The 25,536-nt window shown below is 39.3% G+C and overlaps 4 protein-coding genes across 4 annotated transcripts; 1 reads left to right on the top strand and 3 right to left on the bottom strand.

Moving 5' to 3' along the window:
* Nucleotides 1–11,273: 11,273 nt before the first annotated feature.
* LOC135437674 (uncharacterized) lies at nt 11,274–17,823 on the bottom strand. The gene is made up of 3 exons (XM_064695709.1): nt 17,135–17,823; nt 12,733–12,874; nt 11,274–12,606 (listed from the first exon to the last, which is right to left on the bottom strand). Exons 1-3 carry the CDS (start codon nt 17,173–17,175, stop codon nt 11,971–11,973), a joined length of 819 nt encoding a protein of 272 aa, XP_064551779.1. The 5' UTR covers nt 17,176–17,823; the 3' UTR covers nt 11,274–11,970.
* Nucleotides 17,824–18,136: 313 nt separating this feature from the next.
* On the bottom strand, nt 18,137–19,272 carry RpL19 (ribosomal protein L19). Its single transcript, XM_064695710.1, has 3 exons — nt 19,181–19,272; nt 18,842–18,948; nt 18,137–18,752 (listed from the first exon to the last, which is right to left on the bottom strand). Exons 1-3 carry the CDS (start codon nt 19,183–19,185, stop codon nt 18,250–18,252), a joined length of 615 nt encoding a protein of 204 aa, XP_064551780.1. The 5' UTR covers nt 19,186–19,272; the 3' UTR covers nt 18,137–18,249.
* Nucleotides 19,273–19,419: 147 nt separating this feature from the next.
* LOC135437679 (m-AAA protease-interacting protein 1, mitochondrial) lies at nt 19,420–20,516 on the top strand. The gene is made up of 3 exons (XM_064695715.1): nt 19,420–19,770; nt 19,849–20,144; nt 20,208–20,516. Exons 1-3 carry the CDS (start codon nt 19,495–19,497, stop codon nt 20,347–20,349), a joined length of 714 nt encoding a protein of 237 aa, XP_064551785.1. The 5' UTR covers nt 19,420–19,494; the 3' UTR covers nt 20,350–20,516.
* Nucleotides 20,517–20,589: 73 nt separating this feature from the next.
* Nucleotides 20,590–21,850, bottom strand: Phk-3 (Pherokine 3). Its single transcript, XM_064695729.1, has 2 exons — nt 21,703–21,850; nt 20,590–21,017 (listed from the first exon to the last, which is right to left on the bottom strand). Exon 2 carries the CDS (start codon nt 21,002–21,004, stop codon nt 20,627–20,629), a length of 378 nt encoding a protein of 125 aa, XP_064551799.1. The 5' UTR covers nt 21,005–21,017; nt 21,703–21,850; the 3' UTR covers nt 20,590–20,626.
* Between the last annotated feature and the right edge of the window lie 3,686 nt (nt 21,851–25,536).

Below are 25,536 nucleotides of genomic sequence, written 5' to 3'. Positions count from 1 at the left end.
ATAGACAGTTTTGTAGCTCTAGTTCATATATTATCATCAACTAGCACTACGCATAACAAGTCCAACAATGAGAAATCCCCTTAGACTTAAACAGAAAATGAGTGCAATAAGTATCGAAAGAGGCGTAGATAAGCGTTAACCATAAGTTGTAAGCCCTGGAAATTATGGACTGGTATAGCAGGTTATACATAGACTTAATGGGTAAACATAATTAATCTCATCAGCTAGCCTATAGTGAGTAAATTGTTTTCTTAGCACTCATTTAAATGTAGTAGTTAATAATTTATGTTCTCATCAGCTGAAAGTTACTCTAGTTTTAAAACAATTTTCGTTTTGTTGCGATCATCTACAGTTTCTATTTAAATACCCCAAGCAAAAACATGTGTTGAAAACACAATTTGATTATCAGATAACTTTATACACTAGCCCAAATGTAGCTGATAATACGCCTTAGTTATATTATTCCTTCTCCTTATTTAAATGTGTGTGTGTGTGTGTATGTATTTATTATCCTCAAACCAAAGCATATCTAACACGAAATACACTTAAACTATACACATACTACGTTTATCAAATAGAAATGCCAGCGCAGCCAACTTAACAAGCTCATTAAATAATTTTGGCGTTGCCAGATGGCTTCAATTAAAATCACTTCGCATAAACGTAGTATTAAAAATATACTAAACTTCAGCTCATTACTAGACTTGGTAGAACTTCACATAAACTACGCATATTTAGACTTATCTACATCAATTATATAACAATTATAGATTGTAGCTCATTAAGTAAATTCAATTATTATATATCCATCCAAAAACTGATCGTTTAGCCAAATTGTTTGTAGAATATAAATTGTTTAACTGTTCTATTCAGTTCCCTTAGTTATGACAATTGAATATCGTTAAAAAAAAAAACCAAATGGAACATCATGAATTTCAATTTGATTGATGTAAATTTATTCTTATTTCCCAATTCGGGTCAAATCGGTTGTATTTGAACACTTAATTAATTGACTAATTATGTAATTGCGTTGTGTGCTCTTTTTTTTAATGCATATAGAAGCTATATAGAATCTATCGTATATAGCATACATAATGTAAGCGAATAATGTAACGTGATAATAAACTTAATGAAAACCAATTGACTTACGCAAAATCAAATCAAGCAGATGCATATGGAGTAAGTATACATTATCATAATTATATATATAGTTGAGTTGATTATATCGTTTGTAGTATTTGGCCGTTGTATGCATAGCACCTGATCCTAAGTTCACATATATAGTTGTATCCATTAAAATTACAATTAGTTGCGGCTTGCGTAGTCGGTTGTCTGGTTTCACTTCATTTACTTAATGAGTTTTAACCATGCGCGACTCTTGACTGCAAAACTGAAGAACCAAAGTGCAGTGTCAGTCCCCATTGAAACTTGGCAAATTAATGCGAATCCCACAAAATGCTTGAACTTTAGTTCAACGACTGATGCGCAATACCCATTTCTCGAGGCTCTTTAGCCGTCAACCCAATTAATTTATGCCCCGCACATAAAATTGCTTCAGATGCTTTTTTTTTTGTCTATTTCTTCTAAGCGACCTTAAGACAATCCAACGAGCTTTTTGATAAGACATTTACAGAAAAAGAAATATAATAACATAGTTGTATTTTAATAAATCATTTAATCGTATACTTAAGACAGGCGTTGATAATAAATAAAGGAATATATATCTTTTGAAACTATCTTTGTCGGAGCCGAGTCTTCCATAGAAGGCTCTTGTATAACATTTGCTAAAGATTCAACTAACATAATCATTTATTATATGTTAACTAGCATAACATAGAAAATATAACATATGTATGTTAATTAGTTTAACATAACACCATCTGGAAGATGTCTACATACTATATTCAAAAGTTCTGTGCACCTTCGGGAAGTTGTCTCAACTTTGGTATACATTTCTTCTATATACGTACATCAACTTCGCTATAAAGGACCAATTTTTGTTGAACATTATCTTTAAACTCTTCCTGCTTGCGGTTTGATTGACAGTCCCAGTCACTGTTGGATGCTGTTGTTTGCAAGTGGAAATTCCAGAGCTTAAAGGCGCCAGAGTTTCAGACCACGTTCATTATTATGCCGGACGTTGGTTTTGTCTTTCTGAAAATGTTCTAAAATCCCCGCCAGAAAAGCAGCGCAATGGAAAATAAGCAGACAGCTCGCCACAAGTTGATAATTATGCAAATGGACACAGAAGGGGCGGGGGAGGGCGAGACCTGACTGGACTGGAATATTAATTGTATTGGAGCACGCTTAAAACATAAAAACAGCAACATTTTTTAAATTGGAGTGGAGGCCCGACCTATGTATGGAGCTGCTGCTGGAGAATGGAGGATGCGAAACTGGTTCGATAATATGCACCGGACTGTAGGCAGCAATGTGGAGGGGGTTGCGTGTGATAAAAAAAAAAGCTTTGCAAGCAAATATCTCAAGCTTACACATTCCAAGCATAACCAACTTCAGCCGCAGTGTATATTGGTTTAAAGATGGGACATGTAACAGCGGGCAGCAGTGTGTAGGCTGTTATAATAACATTCATTCTGTTAATAAAATACTATAGCTAACAGCTTGAATATATGTTAACATGGAATTTTATCGACAGTCGATAACTGCCAAACAGTTACAGCGCAACTTGCAGTCGACTTAGCTCGCCAACTGCAGCTTTGCTACTCGTTTTTGCACATTGTCTGCACTGACCGAACGACAGACAGAGGCTGCTGCGCAGTCGCAGCTGCAGCTTTCGATTTCAAGCTTCACTACATAAAATGTGTGCGTGCGGCTTGAAAGCTTTCTGTCTGTTGACGACATGTTGTCTCTCTGTTGTGATTCTGTTGTTGTTGTTGTTGCTTTTTAACGTCTTTTTTCATTTATCGCCGCTGCTGCTGCTGTCGCTGCTGCTGCCGCTGCCGCTGCTGTTGTTGCTTTTTGGCCATAAACTGATACTTTAGCTGTCGCTGTCGCAGCCCGCGTCGCAGTCAGCTCTGCTGTTTTTTTTAGCTATGAAGGTCATATACCCAACGCTTGGCATTCAGATTCGAACCGTGCGGCTGCGGCGGCCGCTGCTGCGCTTGCGTCGTGCGCTCAGCAGGTGCGGCGAGCAGAGGCATGTACAGCGGGAAAGTGGTCAGTGGGGGGAGGAGGAAGGGGGTAGAAGCGTTGTTGTTTTGGCAGTTATGAAACTAGTCCAATGACTCGCAGTGCTGTTGTTGTTGTTGTTGTTGTTGAGCCGTGTGTTGTGAGCTTTGACGCCTCTTCTTGTAAGCATGTAAATGTATGCATATGCACCTACACGATTTACATATGTACACTCACACACACACACATATACGCTTGTCTTCATTTTGTAGACCACAGCAATAAGTACAACAACAACAAAAACTTGTTGTTTAATAAACAAAACTTTTCGTTGTCCAATGCAATGCGAAGCGTTGGAGCGACCCCCAAGCGACCAAATTTATGTGTGTGTGTGTGAGTGTGTGTGTTCGTGTCTGTGTGTGTGTCTGACAGCCGCCCAACGGGCCGACCAGTTCTCAAAAATTTCGTCAGCCACTTCTGTGGTGGTAAAAACCAAATGTACGCATTAGAAATATCTAATTAATTTTAGCGTTACGCACAGCTCCAAAAGTTGAGGGATTTTTTTATATTTTTTTGCAACATTAAATGGGGTTAAGTTTAAAAACTGTCTAGAAGAGAAATATGCATACAAGAAACGGCCAAGTCATGCGGCAATTTGCAAAAATCTTGAGGCTGCGGCGTAGCTGGCATTCCGGTTCTGATTCGCAAAAGATAATGTTCCATATTGAGAAACTAGCTTGGGACGCAGCAGCATAAGCAGATCTTAACTGATGCTATACAGCGCGTCGCCCGGCTCAAAGTTCAGTGTAAACAGACGGCAGCCCAGGCCACAGCTACGATTAACAACGTTTTTATACCCTGTTCACAGTGGGAACGCGAGTATATTGGATGCGTGCAATAGAGACTGGAAAATTGAGATTTTCAGGTCCGATAAAGTGCCCACAGTTTTCCATAGAATCACCTCTAACGATCCAGCCAAGAGTATGCAAATTTATAACCCCCAATTGATATTCCCATTTTCATAAAAAATACCCATCCAATTAGCAAGCAGACTCTTGCGACAGATTTTGCTTGAGCTCAGAGCATTTAGTAGTCGGTTAGAGCTGATCGCAATGTTTTTACTTGTTTTTTTTTTTCGGTAGGGGTTTTCTGACAGTTCATGCTGAGTTGTGCGTCTAGAACCGGCCTGCCCTACAGAACTTTAGACCCAGGGGGCGGGTCAATCGATATACTGTGTCCAGTCGATTGTGTCTGCTGAATCAGTAGCCAGTGCTGGGAAACCTACCGATGCCGAACTGACGTCACAATTGTGTTTTTTGTTTTTTTTTCTCTCTTCTTCTTTTTGTTTTTTGTTATTAGCCAATTAAATTCGAGTGTTCAATTAGCGTTTATTTCACATTGGCTTGAAGGAGCGAACTTCAGAAATGCGTTCGATATGCCGGATTCAAGCACTTGCGACGTTTATATATGTATATATATATTCGTACATATATGGGAAATACGAGCTGCTCATAAATAAGGAAATCTGTAGATGTTGTTATTATTTTTGCTATGGTGTTTGGGTACTGTCGCAGAATGTTCGTGAATGAATATCGGCATCTGCGTCGCCGTCATGATTTAGCGATTTGTAAAAGCGTAAGAGTGTGCAGGTGTGTAAGTGTCCGTGTGTGTGTGTGTGTGTAGGTTGGTTTATGTGTGGAATTTCGAGTTTTCGGACTTTGTACTACTCGCTAGCCATGAACCAACGATTGGCCGCCAACCCATCTGAGACAGAGCCAGAGTCGCAGCCAGAGACGTTGCCCGAGACGTTGCCGCAGTCCAAGTTCGCATTGTTAACATTGTTTAGGTGATAAATGCGATGCCTGTATAAGTGTTAGCTATTTATCCGCCAGTACATGCCTCTCTCTCTCTCTCTATCTCTTTCCCCCCTCCTCCCACACTCTGAGCAATCATTGCGCACTTGTGCCTGGGCTCCAATTATACAACTAATATTGTTGGGGGCGGGGCCGTATGCGCTCATGACAGCATAATGCGGAATTCTAATCTCGTTTATGGCCAGGAACCCAAAACAAATGCGGCACACCTAGAGAATACACATATTGTAGTCCATAATGAAACATCCATCAATGAATGAAAAATACTAGCAGCTGTGATTTCTTCCTCTTTCTTCTTTGTTTTTGGCAAACAGGAAGCTAATTTTAATGCACTAAGGCATTAGATCACTTGGCTAAACGCATAACGGAAATTATTAGTCTCTAATTATAGCTTATAGATAATACGTATACATTTTTGTTATTGTTTTTGTCTGGGGGTCACGCTTTAAGCTTGGGGTCAAATACAGCGGAAGTCATTTTAATAAATGCGGAGCTAAAGACATACAAATATTTAAATTATATGATATTATTATAAATTCCGTTATTAATGTGTTAAAATTACCCGTGCTTAAATGCTGAAAAGGGCATATTAGCATGATGAACACAAAAATAAATGAAAACTGTTAAAAATGACGAGAAAAGATAACGGTTAATAGTCTGCTGTTAAGCTTAACAGTCGTGTTGTAATAAAAGAATACCAAAAAAAAACTATCGATTTTTTTAATTATCGCTTCAGTGCACATACCTAAAATGCGCCAGTTATCCCTGTTAAAGATAGTTTTATAAAGTAATTAATTTAAATTGATTATTTGTGCACAAAAATAATGCCAGCTGATATTTGTCACGCGTTCTCATCTGTTAGTACGTGGTATTTGCCAGTCGGGCAGCTATGTCCACATTGGTAAGTAACATTTAATTTTTGGGCATTAAATTGTACGCTGTCTTGTCCGGCGACTTAACGATCAACTTGTCAACCATTCACATGCGCATATTCACACTCGTATTCGCATTCGTATTCGTATTCACACGTGATAATATTCATTTCCGAATGCAGGCCGAGATTCTCCAGTTGCGCGTTGAATGTGGCACAAGAATTTGCGGACCTTGGCTAATTGCTGCTGCAAACGTTAACCTTGAAGCGATCGTGTCGCTGTTGCCCCCCCCCCCCCTCTCCCAATCCCTCTTTAAGTGTACACCCCCCTTTGAACAACAGATTGAGGGCACAGCAATTACATGCTTACATTAAACTCAAAAAATTGAACGCTACAGAAAAGTGCCGAGTCACCGTGCAGCTTTCTTCTGCGGCCAAGAAACAGGTTGAAGCTAAAGTATTAAGCTGAAGATGTTTATGGCCATATATGGTATAAACACTTGAAGAGCTTGAGACTGAAATGAATCACAACAGGTTGTTGTGACGTTCTTCTTGACTACAGTAAAAATTATAACTAATCCTGCGCAGCTCAAGGCTCTGACGGGTTCAATAAACGGAAATGGTTTAATATTATAATCAAATAAAATCTTTAAAATGCCGCAGCCCCGCCGCAAGCTAATCTCAATATATTGTAAACAGTTTCCGGCTTTGCCCGGCTCACAGCGTCTGCTAACGGTTGTATTTGAGTATCTGGCAAAACGGAGGCTGGCCAAATATTGAGAAGAAAAAAATAGCGTTTCGAAAATTAATTTCCGCCTAGCTAGAATCGTATTTAAAAACAAGTTTATGTTTCATAGCAGAAGCTACAAATCCGAGCCATTGTCTAAAAAAAAACAAGAAAGAGGGGCTTGCTAGCACACGCCGAAGATGAAATACTCTTCTAGACATAACGCTAACGGTTTTGCAGAAATGTGAGAAGAATTTTGTAGCTTGTAGCTTGTAGATAATATCTTCATAAACAGAAACACTTTACCATACAACAACCTATTGCTCTACCAATTCTTTTTATAGCGTTATATGAGATAATAGTCCGACTTTGATTCAATTTAGCAGATTTGTAAGAAATATATCTAAACTAGTTAATAGATCTTGATTAATTGTATTCAAAAACAAAAAGGTTATCAACAAAGAACCGATTAATCCTGGCCGCATTGGCTTGTACCAGAAATACATTAGCTTTAAGCCTAAACTGGCAAAATATCAATGCCCTCGCTCTACAAGGGTATAAAAGATCTATAACTAGTTAATAGATCTTCATCAATTGTCTTCAAAAACAAAAAGTTTGCCTAACAAAAACCGATAATTCCTCGCTTATCCGGCCTCTTCCTAGACGGTTACATATTTAATGACAAAATTATAATACCTTGCCTCTACAAGGGTATAAAAGATGTACATATTTATACGTCTAACCATACATATATTTATGGACAAGACACACACACACACATGTCGTTGATATATGTATGATAAACGAAACTGTCGCAATTTGCAAATGGTTTTAGCACCGTCCCCGACCCCGACCCCGTCTGTGTGTCAGTTTTTTTATAATAACATCAACAATAATAATAACATCGACTAATGAAATCAGTTTCAGTTCTATTGCTGGCCTTTTCCAATACGGAAGCCTTTCAATAAAATTGATTTGGATCCGAGGCGTTAATTGAATGTCTGTTCGAAAGTCTTGGGCACAACCAACCCCTAGAAGTTTCGGCTAGAACAATAATGAAACATTGTCCATGCCCGATGACGATGTCATCATCATTGTATCATCATTGTATCTCAATGGCAGCACTACAAAAAAAAAAAACAAATGCTCAAGTACGGCGCCTGATAAACACGAAACAAGTTCAGGGCTTTAACAAAATGTTTGCGATTCTTATAACTGATATGGCTGTTGGCCATGTCCGAGAAACCAAGCACTCAGGTGTCTTGTATTACTTGGCCCAGATAGAGCTATAGAATCGCCGGACGTTCAATAAAAACCCAATCTAAATGAAATGAAACGAAATCTACGCGCATATATACTTAGTATAAATAAAACCTGATATGCCTCTTGGTAATAAGCTAGGCGCGTGGGCGTGTCCATTGTTTATAAGTCTTTAAATAGCAGCTAATGCACTTGGCCAACGGAACTTTTTCCAACGAACATCTGTTTTGTTACGTTCTTTTTTTTCCTTCTCTTTTTCAGTATATGGCATGATTCAGTCTCATGATCCATAATACTTTATTAGCTCTGAATACTTATCAAACTTTCGATTCCCGCATAAGTCCATATTTCTTTCGCACACTATCTACCCATCAGATAGTAGAAATTGCTTTGGTTGCCGCTTTTAAGACAGTAAAAAATCGCTATAGACGATAGCTAACTATACACATAGTTACATTTAATCTATCACACACAAGAGCAATTGGGTTGAGATAATAATAATAATGACAATAATAATAATAATAATAATAATAATAATAATAATAATAATAATAATAATAATAATAATAATAATAATGACAATAATAATAATAATAATACTAATAACAATAATAATAATAATAATAATAATAATAATAATAATAATTATAATAATAATAATAATAATAATTATTATAATAATTATATTAATTATATTAATAATAATAAATATATTAATAATAATAAGACAGTTGAGCTGGATCATGGTTCAAATCCTAGGCTAATGTATGGGTGTAGTATTGTCGTAACCCTTGGCCATATAAAAATTATAATAATAAGAAGAAGAAAGACGAGCTATCTAAGTGATGCAGTCCTTAATATAACTAAACCAGAACGATCCTGGTTCAAACCCTAGGCTAATGTATGGATTTAGTATTGTCCTATCCATTGGTCATGAAATATTAATAAGAAGATGAAGGTAGAGCAGTCTAAGTGATAAAGTTCTTTGATGCTGGTTTAAATCCTAGGCTAGTGTTTTGATGTAGTATTGCCCTATATAATAATAAGAAGAAAAAGAAAGTCGGGCTATCTAAGTTATGTAGTCCTTAGGGTAACTAAACCGAAAGGATCCTGGTTCCAATCCTGTTCTAGTTTATGCATGTTGTATTGCTCTACAGGCCATACCCTAGGCCAATTGATTGATTATTTTAGGTATATCTTCCGGTACTCTAACTATCCACATTATATGTGAATGCCTAAAACACAACTTGGGGTAGAAGGAAGCAAAGGGCCAAATACTATATCCCCATGCTCACATAAGGACTTCTTCAGGAACTGCTTCTCTTCATCACAGACTTTAAGCAACTCTTGCTACAGCCCCTTCTTTTAATGAGACTTCCTCAACATTATTATTATTATGATTAACTGTATACCATACTATTTCAAAACATAATAACAATCTAACTAATTATTAGAGTAGTGCTAAATAGATACTTATTTGCCGCCAACTAATTAGATATCAAGAGATGCAGTAAACAGTTCTATTAGATAGTTTCTAGAAAGCAAGCTCATTAGCAATGATATATATGTAATTACGCAATTTAGTTGCATTTTTAGCAAAGTTTTTGCTTAATAAGATAATAGCTTGGAAGTGCCGCCTGTGACACCCCATAAAGCTGAGTCAATACAGACAGGCAAATATGCATATGTAGATTTAGGGGAACTAAGGTTAAATGCATCTATATGAATATTTAAAAAAAATAAAGTAAATACTATTCGTATACAGGCACAAAGATTGCAAAGCATAGTATAGTTGTGTGATATAGCAGCTGAACTTTCAGTAGAGTTTCAACCTGTTTAATCTTTGCTAGTTTAAGTCGGTATATAGCTGCTCATTTGACATATATACCTGATTCTTATAGCAAATAATAGTTCTGTCTTGAATTTTTGACGAAATAAGGTTATATCTTAGATCAGCTTTAGCTCGTAAATCGGAGTGCTTTTTATATATTGGATTATTTAAAATCATGCAAATACAGCCCAGTTTAGTTAGTTTAGCATAGTTCGCATTGTACCCAACTTGTCAACGACTAAACTTTTAGCTGCTTCCGGTCTGTTTAAGCCACAGACGATCATGAGCAAAGATTAGGTTTTATATAAAATGCTTCACAATATATCAATTATAGCAAAGATTTAAACACGATCTGCTTTTATACCAAGAAAACTATGTAGAAAGAAGATTGAGAAAAGCATCCGAAATCGAATCGAATGCATATAATATATGATATCATTATCTATACTATATCATATAAAAATATATTCATATTGTTTAATAGATTAAAGACTTTTTAGTTTTAACTCTTATTTCGTCAGGCAATAATGGGATATCCATTAAATTCTCTTTCCTTTCTTCAAGCAATTATTTCAATATATTGTTTATCATTCTTCCATCCCCTCCACTCGTTTAAGATACTCTCTATTTTTGTTCCCTCAACTACACTCTTTCAAGATAGCCTCATTTTTTTGGGGGAATTTCCTCAATGAAATTTCCCAATTTAATAGAGCTGTTTATAAATGATATTAAAATAAGTGTGCCCATATTTGAGATCGTAAAAGACCGAAAGTGTTATAAAGCGGCATATGCTCATATTTGGGTTCATAAAAGAACGAATAGTGTTATAAAGCGGTAAAAATATTTAACGATTGTCGTCACAGGCAATGTTAACTGTACTGTACGTAATCTATACGAGGCTTTTACGATGGTCAATGCCACCGCGAAACTGGGAATTGGCCCAATTGGAATTTGCACCTGTACGGGCGATCGATCAATAATAACTGCTTCTTCTTTTTTAACGGTAAATTAAAAGAGTTGCGGGTTTTTATTTATTTTTTTGCACTTTTTGCTAAATAAATGTATTTATTTATTGTATAAATAATTCTCATTAATCGCAAGCAATTTGTGGCGCCCGCCCGCAGCTAAACATGCGAACTGTTCCAGCTGTGTGTGTGTGTGTGTGTGTGTGAGTAGATGTATGTGTGTGTATGTATGTACATATAACATGTTGTTGTTGTTGCTGGCGCACCGACAAATGACAATTAACGGAATTAATGATGTTTGTTGTTTCGAAATTATATTTCTTGTACTTGAACATTAAACATTTTTTGCATTTCGACAATGGTTTTGAATTGTTTTTCGTTTATTTTTTACACACTTAACTAAACAGCATAAGAGACTAAAGCTAAAATAAAGTATAACATATACATAAATCAGATGACAGACATATATACATATATATATATATTATAATGAAAGACAAATAGGATAACATTTTTGACTCGTTTTCTTTTTCTTTTCATTTCTTTTTATGTTTTCGTTTTTGCAGCGCGAACCTGGCATGGGGTCAGCTGCTGCTTGAGTATACAATACATCATCTTTTCTTCTTTCTGGGTGGGGCCTGGCCACACCCAATTTCTACAGTGTGCGAGTCTGTGTGTGTGTGTGTAGGTGTGTGTGCGGGCACAGCGTGTGTACTAAAGGAATGCTCTTCATTAACATTATCAACAACAATAACTGTATCATATCAAACGAGCTGACCCACACGCACACACACGCACACACACACATACACATTCAACATTTGTTCTGTTTTGTTGTTGTACCCGTCAACCCAAAATACAAATACAAATTGTTTTTTTGTTTTTTTTTTTTTTTGAAAAAGCTTATTCGCAATTTTGTATATATATATATATAAATGTAGTTATCTTCATTATCATTATTATCAGTTACGATCGATTTTATACAATCATCATATATATATTTACATATATATATATATGGTATATGTACTCATATGTCATAGCACCCCATACTTTTTTTTGTTTTTTATTTTTTTTTATGAAATTAAATCTCACTTAACAGAAAGGACCTCACACAAAAGAAAAGAAAACCGTTTTTCCTTATTATTAATCATTATTTTTTTCAAAGTTTTTTTTTTGTTGTTTTTCTTTTTGGTTTACATGATTAGAGCCCGCCCAGGTGTAAGAAGAAGAAGAGTAGAAGGTGAAGCTAAACACACATTCCGAGAGGGTAGAGGGGGGGGGGGTGTTGGCAACCGTTCCAATTATTTGGTTTAGACGGCTCCAATATCACTTTGGTATCTGGCGGTCAGATAGTTGGCCGCCTCTGTCATTTGTTCCAGGCACTGGTACAGACCGTTCAGGTGTCTTTTGCAGCGTTGCGCCAGCTCCGTGGCCTTGTCGCTGGTCGGTTGGCGGGCGGCATCGGCAATATCGCTGCCGTCGGTGCTTTGGGCATGGTCGCTCTTGTTGCCATCCGATTCCAGGCCCGAATCGATCTCGTTCGAGATATCCGATTCGGAATCGCTCAGATTGCTAACCGATGTGGTGGACATCATCGATGCCGTTGAGGTCCGTCTCACATGACCCTTGACCCGGCTGCTGCTGCTTGTGTTGGCCTCAGTCTTTGTCTCCGCCGCTTGGCTGAGCTGCTGCTGCTGCTGCTGGTGCAATTGCTGTTCCGACTCCAGTTCCGTGTCGTCATCATCCTGGTTGTTGGTCCACAGCAAATCCTTCTTCAGGGCATTCAGCACGGTGTACAAATTGAACAGCTCGGAGGCGCTGAGAAACTCTTGGACATTCTTTGAATGCGCCGCGCCACGTTTGCCCTGTGCGCTGGAACTCTTTGTCAGCTGATTGGCGGTCGTATCCTTGCCAGTTGCAGGTATTATATCAGTGCTATCACCGATCTAAGGACGGCGCGTAAAAAGAGAGAGAGAGAGAGAGAGAGAGGGAGAGAGGGGGAGAGCGAGCGACAAGCAGGCAGAGGCAGAGATTAGCTTCGTTTCGGGTTTCTCCTTTTTAATTGAACCCACCTGCCGATCCATGAGCCTGCATGGCACCAGTATGGTATCATCCATCGTGTTGACCGTTTTCACAAACTTCTCCATCAGATTGACGATGCTGTTTTTGGAGAACTGCTGCTCGTCGTGGCGCGCAATGCGACGCAGACAGTTCCTGAAAGAATAGCAAAAAATGGAAAAACGGAAATTGTCAAAACTTTAGTTGGAAATTAAAAAGAAGGGTTTAGTTCGGGTTGTCGAAGATTAAATGCCCTACCATGTAAATAGTTACAAGAACTTAATGTCCGACCTATTATGAAGGGGAAGGGGTTCGATGTTTTTAAGTATAATATATGCTAAACTACATTAGATCAAAAGCTTCTAAATGCCAAGTTTGGTAAGGTTAGTTCTTAAAACAGAAAAAAAGAAACGCTACAAAAACTCATTTTACGAACGATTATTCCAATGGGTTATCTAAGATAACTTACATACAAAGACACATTTTCCGACTGATTATTAAATATATATCTTATTATTATTAATCCTAAGATATCTTTAAAAGAATCTCCTGATATCTTATTATTATTAATCCTAAGATATCTTTAAAAGAAACTGGAAATATCCACTCTAGCTTGAAAACACAAACTTTTTTCAAATTTTCGCTCGATTGTTCCAATTGTAACTTTATGCTAAAATGTTCCGATGTCCTTAAGATATCTCAGACCATTATAAAAGCAAGAAGAAACTCCAAATACCAAATTTGGTTGGGATAGATAGCTTAAAAGACAAGAGTTTATCAGTTTTATGATATAGTAGTCCGAGGTTGACAAGATTTTAACTAATACATATAACTCGGAAACAAAGAAAGGTGATCCAAAATAGACAACTTTAATGTGTTGCCCAATACAAATAGAGGAAGTTAAGCCAAGTTAATCGAGAGATCTTCGGCAAATAAGAGACTAGAGAAACATTATCCACTCGAGCGTTGTTGCCGATCAAGAATATATATATAGATTTGATGGGCTTGGTAACGTCTTGTCGGGGCGAAAAAATCGTTGGCACCGAGTCTGGCTGGAAACCAGTCAACACGGGTCGGACACCGATTGGCCAATTGAGAGATAAATAAATAAAATATATAACCCGAAATGTGAGCTCGAAACGTGTCGTCGTTAAGTCTGGCCAGTTGTTCTTTTAACATTTCCGACATCGACATCATCTTCACGACAAGCACAAAATTGATTTCTAACTATGCAAATGAGCCCAGACAAAGTCGCCAAATTCGATTTGGGTATAAATAGAAGACCAAAAACAACAAAAAAAAACCTGCTGATTTCTATTTCTGAATAGCAGCTTGGCTCTGTGCTTCGCCCTCTTCCGCGCCGACTGCCTGTCTACTTGGTCTACGTTTCGCCACGTGTCTGCCTCAAGAAAGTTACACAAGCAGCCCATTAGCCTTAAGTACATTTACGTACCTTTTTGCCCCCCTTTTTGTTGAAGTAGACCTCCATTAACCCGCCTCGCTGACGCCGGCTAGTCTCACAGATCGCGCCGTTCGAAGTCCACAGCACTTATCGACGTCTGGAGCTGGAGTTCCGTCCGCTCAGCTGATAACTGATAACCGAATGAGGCAACTTTGTCTACGATAATGTCGTCTGGCAGACGCGTGATCGTCTGGCCGCCTTCATACATTTACTTGCCACAAGAGCAAGCACAATCCCGCCCCCGCCCACCCGGGTACTCGTCTAGACTATTGATAGCTGCTGAATGTAACAGCTTGTGGGAGAAACGGACACGCGAACGCCGCGTGCTCACCAAGCTATCCGACTATCTGACCGACTGACGGACGGACGGACGGACGGACGGACGGACGGACTGCCTCTGATATAGAGACGTGTGTCGTTGCTTGTGTCAAGGTTTTTTTCCGCTAGTTGCCTCTCTCCCTCGCCCGTATATATATATATATATATATATATATATATGCATGCCGAGAAACTTTCCCATCGCACAGAATGACTAATTGAGCTAATTGAATATGGAATAATTGAACAAGAAAAAACCTCATAAGAAAGCCAATTTGGAATGCACCAGCTGCAAAGCTAGCCTATACCTAGCTAATCCGTTTCTCAGGTAACTGGCATGTTTCTCAATGGATCGCTATCAAAGCCACAGACTAACTAAACAACAGCCTGTTTTAGGCATATACTAATTTCCAGCCAAGTAGCTCGGATTTCATTAAGCTTAACTTTCGAGCGTCGGATAATATTTCAAATATTAAAAACATTTCAGCTGGGTTTGCCCACATATCAAATTTGCCAATAATAAGAAGAAGACTCCATTTTGTAGGAATATATAGATTCGCTCGCAATTTATTCTTATTAGGGTATCAGCTGAGGTTGAGACCATAAATTGTAAGACGCGCAATTATCTTATCAATAAATAACGTCCGGTCGGCTCGCCTCATTCATACATAATTGCCTAGACAAATGAATGAAGCGGTTTATTTACATTATTTATAAAAAAAAAATCAGGTGTTGCCTATTTTAGCAAATGTCGCAGCAAAATAAAACAGGCATTAGTCAAGCTGTTGGCCACGCGCCAGTGTAAAAAACACGCTTAGAGGGGAGTGCCGGAGAGGGGGGGGGGTTGTATTAACGTTATTGACCTTTTGTGCTGCTCCCTCCCCCCCACTGCTCTCACCCCGCCTCCTGCTAAATCGAACAACAAGTGCAGCTGCGCCCAATTGTGCCGGCGGCAGAGGAAAAAGCAGCGACTGCGGCAGAGCTCGAAACACGCCATCCGAAACGACCAATTGCAGCGCAGCACGCCACGGCAAGCCCTATTATCTCAGCGCGCATCTGTGTTGAGGTGAATGTTTGGGGTAATTGTTGTCTCGGTTCTCTATTTATCGTATGGCCTATTAAGGCGGCCAAAACAAAGCTTAGCCGCTGCACACCTGGCGACACCTGCCCGTGTGAAGTGGGCCAAGCCAGGCGGGCACGCGACACGCGTCCAGTTTTCACAGCGGACATGCGCAGCAGCACCGCGGCATACAACACAGAAAACAGCCGATGTTTCAGCAGGCGCGCTGTGTATGTGTGTGTGTGTGTGTGTGTTGGCAATTGTGGCAAGAGAGCGTTTACGCTCTTAAGCTGCACTCTCTTTGAGAGCGTGAGAGAGAGGGAGGCAGCGACGCGAGCTGTAACTGTACGATTTGTTAGATAAAGAGACGCTAGTCATGCTGTTTGTTGTTGTCGGTATTTCGTTGTTGTTATTTTTTGTTTTGCCAGCAATATTTGCAAAGTTGGGCAACATTTTTTTTCTCTCCTCCTTTTTATTTTGAACCGAATTGACCAATATTTGTTTAATGTTGTTTTGCAGTGTGGCTGCCCCTGTTTGGCCTCGAATGACCTCCAATAATAATCGATATATGAGCAAATCGATATTAATTACATATCATTAGTTTAACACGCGACATTTGTGCCCAAACGCATGCAAATACAAATTCTATAAAAAAAAAAAACATGAGAAAGGGCCGCAACTTTGTCAAGGCAAAGTAATACAAAATTCAAAGTAACACACAAACGTCATCAAACTATTAATGGTATGTATGTACTTACATACATATTTATTTATATGCCTACGTCAATCAGTTAGGTTTAAGAGCGGCGACTGTGAATCACAACGTTTCTGATTGTTTTTTTTTTTTTTGCTTTATAGCCTACGGCGTCGTGTGGCTCATAATTTGTCTTTTCGCAAGGCAATGGAGATGAGTAATAGTTATTATCGATAAGTGACATGCAAGCGCCAAAAGCGCTGATTAGAGCAATTGCGATAAACAAAAAAAAAAAAACCAACTGAGCCGCGGCGGTGGAAAGTGGCATGTTCAGAGAGGTATGCAATTTTATTAGTTTAAACAAATACATCCACACAAATCGAGCCCAGGTTGAAAACACGCACACGCATACACACATATATATATACATACGTATATATATATTATGTGCGGCTATAGCACGATTGTGTCATATTAGGCAGCATTGCCTTTACTTTTTTTTTCTTTCGTGTTTGAATGGCCGTTCGCATCGTACGATAAAATTGTTGTATCTTGTGTTTTTTTTTTTGACGAAACGAAAGAGAAAATGCCGTGTGGACACGGGGTGCGGTGCTAGCGTGTGCAGCCAGAAAGAGTGAGAGAGAGAGAGAGAGAGAGCAGGCAAAATGATGTGAGCGAAATTGCCCCCGCCCGCCCGCCTGCTACAATTTAGCAACTGCTTTAAATTGGATTTAAACACATTTTAACTAGAAACTCGCGCTTGCCCAGCCCAAACCTGGACACACACACACACACACGCAGGCAGGCATACACATACATGTATGTATGTGTGTATGTAGGCATATTCCCCATCATCCGCTTTGCACAGATCTTGGCACTTACCGACTAGTCTCCAGCTTGGTGAGGTCTGTGTATCCACTCATTGTGCTGTATTTTAGTATCTGATGGTTGGTTTTTTGTTTTCTTATTAGTGTGTGTGGGTTGTGTCTTCTATTACCAAAAACGGTTTTGCGAACGTTTTTGGTAAATTTATGTTTTATTATAAATGCTGACACCGCAAGTTAATAAATTTTTTCTTTTGCTCTTTGTATCACATATACACGCTCACTTTCACTGTGTGTCTATCGCATTGAGTTTATACGGGTGTTCATGTGTGCGTGCGGGCCTTCAGCTGATTTTTCACGTAGTTGTATTTGTATTTGTGAATTCTTTGCGTGACGCTAACGTTGACCGGACTGCTGCTGCTCTAGGCAAATGCTTTGTTGCTATTACGAAATCTGCAGACTTTTGGTTACAGGTAGTTAGTTAATCGCTTAGCTGCTGCTGCTGCCGACACGTTTGCTTTTTATTGAACTCGAATGCGTTTTGCGTTGATTTGAAAATGTCGCTGCCGTTTTATGCCAAACAGAATGCCCTAGCATACACGATGTTTAGTTTATGACTCTTTCTGATTGGGGCTGCTGCCTGCTGCTCAATTCTATTAATTGCTTTATTTATATATCAGAATTCTAAACAATTTTAGCTCGTGCACCGCTGCTGCATTACGACTGACGACCGCTACGAACGAGTTTCGATTTTAAAATGATGTGAGCGGCGAATAGTGTGACCTCAATCGGTTGCCGCAAACATCTCAAATTCAAACCGATACAATATCGAGTAGCCTTTTCGATATATTAGTTTGCTGCAATCGATAGTCACAGCGTATCGTATATGATGTATCGTTCACACTTAAACGAAAAGCGCATTATTTTAAATTATTTTTCTGATTGGTTCTTGTATTTGGTATCAGGTTTTTTCTTGTTGTCAAGTTCAAAACCATTCAAGATTTTCACAATACGTTGAAATATGCTTGATGGCCTATTGGATAATTAAGACACCTGAATATTCTCGTTTGTACAAAATCATTTCGGCCAAACTAAAATGACAATTTTTATTTTCACTTGTAAAACAATTACTAATTAATGCCCACGTCTGGGAACGCTGTTGTTTAAGTCGACTTAATGACTCGCAGTGGCGGCAGCCTTCGCAGCGATCTCATCCTCCTTGGCGTGCAGGGCGATGAGCTCCTGTTTCTTGGTGGCAATACGCTCCTCACGTCGCTTGCGTGCCTCGCGCACCTTCTGTCGCCTGGCCTCGGCCTGGTCAGCCAGCATCTTGCTGCGCTGCTTCTCGGCCTTCTTCTTGTGAATGTACTCCATGAGGACACGCTTGTTCTTGAACACATTACCCTTGCACTTCATGTACAGATCGTGGTACAGATGGCGATCGATCTTCTTGCTGTCGCGATACTTCTTCAGCAAGCGGCGCAGCACACGCTGCCGTTGCATCCACACCAGCTTGGTGGGCATACGGGCGTTCGCTGTACCCTTGCGCTTACCGAAACCGCAATGGCGACCCTTGCGGCGCGCCTCGGTGTTCTTGCGGACACGGTAGCGGGAATGCACCACGACGGGCTTCTTGATGATCAGACCATCCTTGATCAGTTTGCGTATGTTCTGACCTGTGCCGGGGGAGAGGCGAGGCGAGATGAACAGAAACATTAGCAGCGCGCACTTGTGCAACACGAACTACAAATATTTATATACTTACGCGAGTTTGTGTTGGCGATTTCGTTTATTTCATTGGGATCCAACCAAACCTTTTTCTTGCCGCAACGCAGCACTGAGGCTGCGAGCCTCTTCTGGAGCTTTAGAGAACTGCAAAAAGAGACACCACATTAGAATACAGCGTGCCATGAGTTTTGTATGTTAATGTGTGTGCGTGCGTGCGCGTGTGTGTGTGCCCACGTTCAGGTTATTTCACAATTTTCACTGATTATTTGAACTGCACGCATTTTGTGCAGCATTTAACGTCCATCCCACACGCTAATCAGCACTTTTCACACATTTTCGCACACAAAACACAGAAATTCAGAAAATTCAACAGTACCTCATGCTGTCGACCCTTGCTCGTCGTGGCTGGGAAAGAAAGAAAAATTTGACAGACGGAAGTGACTGCCATTTTCGAGCAACTATAGCGACAAAATGCTCACTGCTATATATCTGAGTATGACCAGATAATAGGCAAACCATTAACAATTGGGGGCATAACAGCGTGTTAACAGCACACTTGCATAACAGCCGAATGCTATAACGAAATGTATTTGGTCAGCCCTGGTCAAACAGCTGATCATACAGTAAAAATAAAAACGCCAATCACAACCTTAATTGTTATTGAAAAAAAAAAAACAAAACTAGTTAATAATGCAACACACTTTAAGGCGCTGCCTAACCATGGCAACCATGGGCACAACACCAAGGATGCGCTGCTTTGCAACGCTGCCGCACGCTCCCGAACAGAACAAGAATCAGACCAGCCGCAATCAGTTGCCGCGTCTGATGGACTTCCCAGAAATTATCTGGCCATCGGCTTTAAATACAATTAAAAATTGGATAACCGTACAGTTTATAATACGTCCCTATTTCGATAGTGAATTTCAAATTAAGGATTTCATATTTGGCGCCAAGCAGGCGCTGCAGGTGCGACACAAATCCTCGCCTCGCATTGTCTGGCAAAAACTCAAAACTCTCTCTCTCTCTGTGTCTCTCTTTAATCAGGTGGTATCCGCACGGCTGGTGGGCGGCGATCTGAACAAGCTGCAGGATCTGGTCACGCCGGATGCCATTGCCGAACTGAAGCCCGTTGTCCAGAAACTGTCGATGACGCAGCGCAAGCAGCTGGAGATCAACGAGAGCGACATCTATTTGTCATTTCCCTACCAGATCGGTATCATGTTCGACGATGCCAATGACAAGCTGCAAAAGCGCTGGGTCGAGATCACAATGGTCTTCCATGTGATGCGCGGCCTGACCGAGATGCGCGAACGCGGCGAGGAGATACCCTGGAATATGGGGTGAGCACCAAAGTTGCCTATCCCTATATTTTCTCATTCATTTTGAACATCGTTCTCTTTAAGCACGCTGCCCGAGTATCAGGATCGGGTCTTCATATGTAATTATCGTTTTAAAAAGGAGTTCACCGCCGGACAACAATCCGACTGGACGATCAATGTGGCCAATCACTTCAGGGCCATTGATCTGATCAACGAATCCAAATAACAACAAGTCCAAAGTCGTACTCTATATAAACAGAAAAAAAAAGCCCCCAACCAATTATATCCATTCAATATGATACCCGCAGCAGTTTGCCTATACATTTTTGGATACATTTTGGAATAAAATTTGCGTTGCAAGTGTTTTAGGTATGAAAACAACAAACAATTTAATTTACTTTTTGTTTCAATATATTTTTTTTTTCATGTAGTTTAAATAACGAGTATGTTTGGCTGACGATACAACTTGTTTTTGTTTTTTTTTTTTATATGTTTTTGATAATTTAATGCTTAACGTGCTTCTCGTACTTGGACCTGTAGATGCCCCTCGAGTCGTACTTGTCCAGGAGCAGCTTCCACTCGCCTGGCTTGTTGACGCGCAGGAAATTGATCACCTTGTTGGAATTGCGACGCTGCACCTCGGTGCACTTGGAGCACTCCGATTCGAGGGCATCGGGCAGCAGTTTCTTCAGCTCGCGTCCCTCCGGGGTGCACGGCCCCTTATCCATCAGGCACTTGATATAGTTGTTCAATATGCGATTGTTGCCCAGCACCTCGTCCACGTTCACGTTGTCGAACTTGTTGGTGTACTTCTGCTCGGGTCTGGCGGCCGCCAAGCCGGCAAACACGCACACTATCAAAATGGCCAGCGATGCCTTCATCTTGTCTCGAGAGCTGTAAACAAACAGAACACAAAAAACACACATATATACATATATATATATATATATGAAAAAAGACCCCAAAAAAACGTGAGTAATTGCAAAACAAATACTAAATCTTGCTCAAATACGTTTTATGACTGTCTCGAAACTCCGACCAAAATAATGGAGCTCTAAATAATCTTTCTGTCTGATCTCAGGCGTCGCCTGGTCTGCGTTTGGCTTGACAACGCGTTTTATTTATATATTTTGTTTTTTTTTAATGTGTTTTTGTCTTGGAGATTCTCGATTGTTTGGCCACCTCATTTCTGGGCTAAGCTTTAATTCATGCATTATTAATGCCTCTTGGCATATATATGGCATATGCATACTAATTAATCGTTTAAGGTTTTAATAACGAAAGATTTCACAATTTCGGACCACGTCGTCGCTGTGCTTAGACCGGGCTAAGCTGCGTCTAAGCGCATATTCAAAACGGCTTCAAATCGCTTTTGGTTATTTTCCCTCTTTTTTTTTTATATAACTGCTTTTGTACCGTTGTTTGGTACAGACAAGTGTTGCCAATCTGTTTACGCAATACACAAGTATCGATACCAAATTTTACAGTTGCAAGCCGAGCGCACGCGCAGCCTGCGTTGCGCGCGCTCTCTCACGCGCTCAACAAGAGAGAGAGTTGTTATTGTTGTTTTCGGGCTCACCTGTTGCTTTTGCTGCGGCCGGATTTGGGGAATTCACGTTGTGTGTGTTGCGTACGACAGCACAGCTTTGATTGCCAAGCTGTTAGCCTGTTTAGCCCACTTTTATACTAAGGAGCTTTGCACGACTTGCACGCGTCGCGGCCAAAGCTCTCGCATACGCTCGACAGCGCGGGCGCCGCCTGGGCCGACCGAGTCAAAGGTCTCTCTCGCACACTGCAACAGCTTGGCTTGAAAACGACTAAAAAAAAAAACGCTGCCAAATTGAACCGGATTTTTAAGTTTTCACCCGAATTTTGAAGCTAGCGCAATTTGCCGTGTACTTGGGATGTACGCAAGCTTTTAATTTGTTTTTTTTTTTTCGTTTTTTCTTCTAGATTGTTTAAATGTAAATGCGGCCTCACCTTTAAGCGACGCCACCCCGCTAACCCCCGCAGTTGCCAATGCCTGTTTCCAGAGCTGTTTGCTTTGGTTTTTAGTGGTTCGCAAAATTCACAGGAAAAACATTCAACGTGAAAAATTCGAATCTCTTCTTGTTGTTGTTTTTTTTGTCGCTCTTATTTTACGAGCATGTTTTTTATATGTTGTAATCACTTTTATGCATTTCCCTCTTTTAATTTAAATTATCTGGCATCGCGTCTGTCTCTGTCTCTGTCTCTCTAGGCCCAACCAGATTTCGAAAGCTCAATTCGACTGGTCTCCATTTTTGCGCCAACTTGAACTGGGATTTACCCACCCACCTCCCCCTCTGCCCTTCCCACCACACCGACGCGTGGTCAGTTTTATTTATATTGTAGATTTTTCCACAAAATCAGAGCCTGATAATTGCCGCTACTTGAGGTCCACAATTATAAGCCGTAAAATATATGTGTATTTTTATAAAGATTTTATTTGTTGTTATTTATTTTTATTTGCCTTCGCACTTTAATGGCATTGACGTGAGCTTCTAGAACGAACAGCTCAATTGTCTACTCAACTGCAGTTCAATGGGTCAGTTCTGCTTAAATGTCTGTTCAACTCTTGGCCCTCGGGCTCTAATGAAAGCTAATGAATCACTGGACACTTGCTGTGATATAACTTTTATGTTAATTAGTGTATGATTATGCACACTTCAGCTGATTTATCATATCATCAACAAAATTAACAATCTTTTAGTTTTGTCTTGTTTGGATGCTTGTTGCAAAATTGTTGAAATTGGGACACATTTTTGCCGGCAGCCAAAAGTGCCGCAGGAAGATAATTTGTCTGTCTGCGGAAACCGGCAATTTCTGGCCAATTGCCCAATTCGAGTGTTTGTTTTGCTAACAAGTTTTTTAAGCCAAAAATTTAATATTTAACTTGACTTTCCGTTAAATCCAATTTAAAGTCTTTTATGTATATGGCAAAGTATATTTTAAATATGTTAAATTTCAGCTGATAAATTTTTAAAATGTATCCCTAGCCTTTTTACACTCTTGTGGAGGGTATTATACCCCTAATTATACCCTGAACCCATTAAAAATGGGTAAAAAGGGTAAAATGTATTTGTGCAAATGTATGTAACAGGCAGAAAGTATATATATTCTTGATCAGCATCAACAGCCGAGTCGATCTAGCCATGTCCGTCTGTCCGTCCGCCCGCCTGTCCGTCCGTCCGTATGTATGAACGCCAGGATCTCGGAACCTATAAGAGCTAGTCTTGAAATTTTAGCTGTAGGTCCTCCTAGTGCCCGCGCAGATCGTGTTTGTTTCCGATATTCGATAAATTGCCCCGTTTTCAAGTAATCGATAAAAATATCGATATCGAAATCCTGTTTTTTGAGCAATTTTGGTAAATAATATGAACTAGAGTCACCAAACTTGACATGTAGCTTCTAGAATATTATATATATATCAATTATTTTTCATTTTATACCTATCGCCTGTCGGAAGAAGAGGGTTCAGGGTATCCCTTTAGTCGGGAGCTCCCTACTAGAACCTCTTACTTGTATTGTCATGAAATATGTAACGCATAGGAGGAGCCATCTTCGTCTCCTTAATGTATATACATATATTTTCAATCAGCATCAAGAGCCGAGTTGATATAGCCAAATCCGTCAGTCTGTCTGTCTGTCCGTATATCTGTTTCTCTCCGAACTAGTCTCTCAGTTTAAAAGCTATCGTCTTCAAACGTTGCATAGGCCCCTCTTTCTAGAATATACTATGGACCACTATATCATTTTACAGTCATGGGTCGAAAAGTTGTTTCTTGTATGAACAACTTTTTTGTTTATCAAAATATCCTAGCCAAACTCGGCATTTATTTGATTCCCTATGTTACTCGTATATATGCAAAATCTTATCAATATCGCACCGCTATATTATATAGCTGCCATAGTTCGTTTGAGCTTATAAATATAATTTTGTTCCCATATGAAAATCTCTTTTGTTTTTCAAGATATCTAAACCAATTTTTACTATGCTTTCTGCATATATGTAAAATCCTATTAACATACCATATCATATAGCTGCCATAGGAACGATCGGTCATAATTTAAGTATGGGAAAATATTCTGTTTTCCAAGATATTTTCATCAAACTCAGCATTGACAAGCTTCAATTTTCTCACAAATCTGCTAAGGGCAAATGTCTACAATGTATTAAATCTTCGGCATGCCGAAGTTATTCATACCTATTCGTTTAAATTATTTTCTTACTTAAACTTTTTGCAAATTTAAATCTTTTTTTTTTAAGATTTCTGATGTGTATTTTGGTAACAAAATCTTATTTGTCATTTTAATATAAATTCGGTTAAAAAATCGTAGTCAACAAATTTAATCAAACTATTTTGCAAATTTAAACAATTTTATTTAAAAGATTTTTGTTTGTCATTTTCAAGCAAATTCGGCTTAAAAATCTCAGTCAAAAAATGTATTTTGCAAATTTAAAAGATATTTAAATCTAAATGGTAGAAAATTTATAAAAAAATATTCTTGTTTCTCATTTTCTTAAAAATTTGGATGGAAAATCTAAAGCCTTTAATGATTTTCTATCTTGAATAACAAAGTTTGATCATGAACCGAATGTCTAAATGGACTGTGTTTTTTCTTGATTTATTTTGGGGAAATATATATATATTTCTATATGTGTTGAAATTTTCCCAATGCTTTTTAACCAGTTCGGGAAAAAATTATTTTTTACATTTTTAAAAATTAAATCTGGAATTTATTTTTTTGCCGTTTATTCAGAAATATTTCTGCAAATATTCTGCTCACGTTTCCCAACACTCATAGTATATATATATATATGTGTATATATATGTGTGTGTGTGTGTGTACAGCTAGCTTAAGCGTTGCCCAATTGCCACACGGGTGTTACAATATTACAGTCAGAGCGGCATTTGGCTTATGCAAATGGAAAGTGCCAGAGAGCGAACGTCAACAGACGATCTCATGGCAAGAGAGAGCGAGAGAGGGAGAGTGAGGGAGAGCGAGAGGGAGAGGGAGAGGGAGAGATGTCGTTTTGGGAGGGGCATGCAAAAGGGTTGCTCGCCTTGAAATCAGACAGTGGCAGGGGCAACATGTGCAAAAGTTCAGGTTCAGAAAACAGAAAATAAACAAAACCGAAAACGAAAGAAAACGAGAAAAAAAAACACAGATAAACACGAAAAGAAAACAAAAACCTGATGAAGCACAACAGAAAAAAAAACAGAAACAGATAAAGGTAAAAATAAATCTGGGGACAGATCTTAAGTGTGGTACGTGCGCAGGTTTTCATTGCCAATATATATATATGTGTGTGTGTGTGAGTGTGAGTGTGTATGAGTGTGTGTGTGTGTGTGTGTGTATCTGTGTGTAATTGTGGACTAGGAATCAAACA

This window comes from Drosophila montana, unplaced genomic scaffold, assembly GCF_035044405.1.
Source record: "Drosophila montana isolate Dmon_TW-CO22-7 unplaced genomic scaffold, ASM3504440v1 contig_3833_1, whole genome shotgun sequence".
In the NCBI taxonomy this organism is placed as follows: domain Eukaryota; kingdom Metazoa; phylum Arthropoda; class Insecta; order Diptera; family Drosophilidae; genus Drosophila; species Drosophila montana.
Note: the sequence above shows the minus strand (reverse complement) of the source record. Positions and strands in the feature narration are given on the sequence as shown.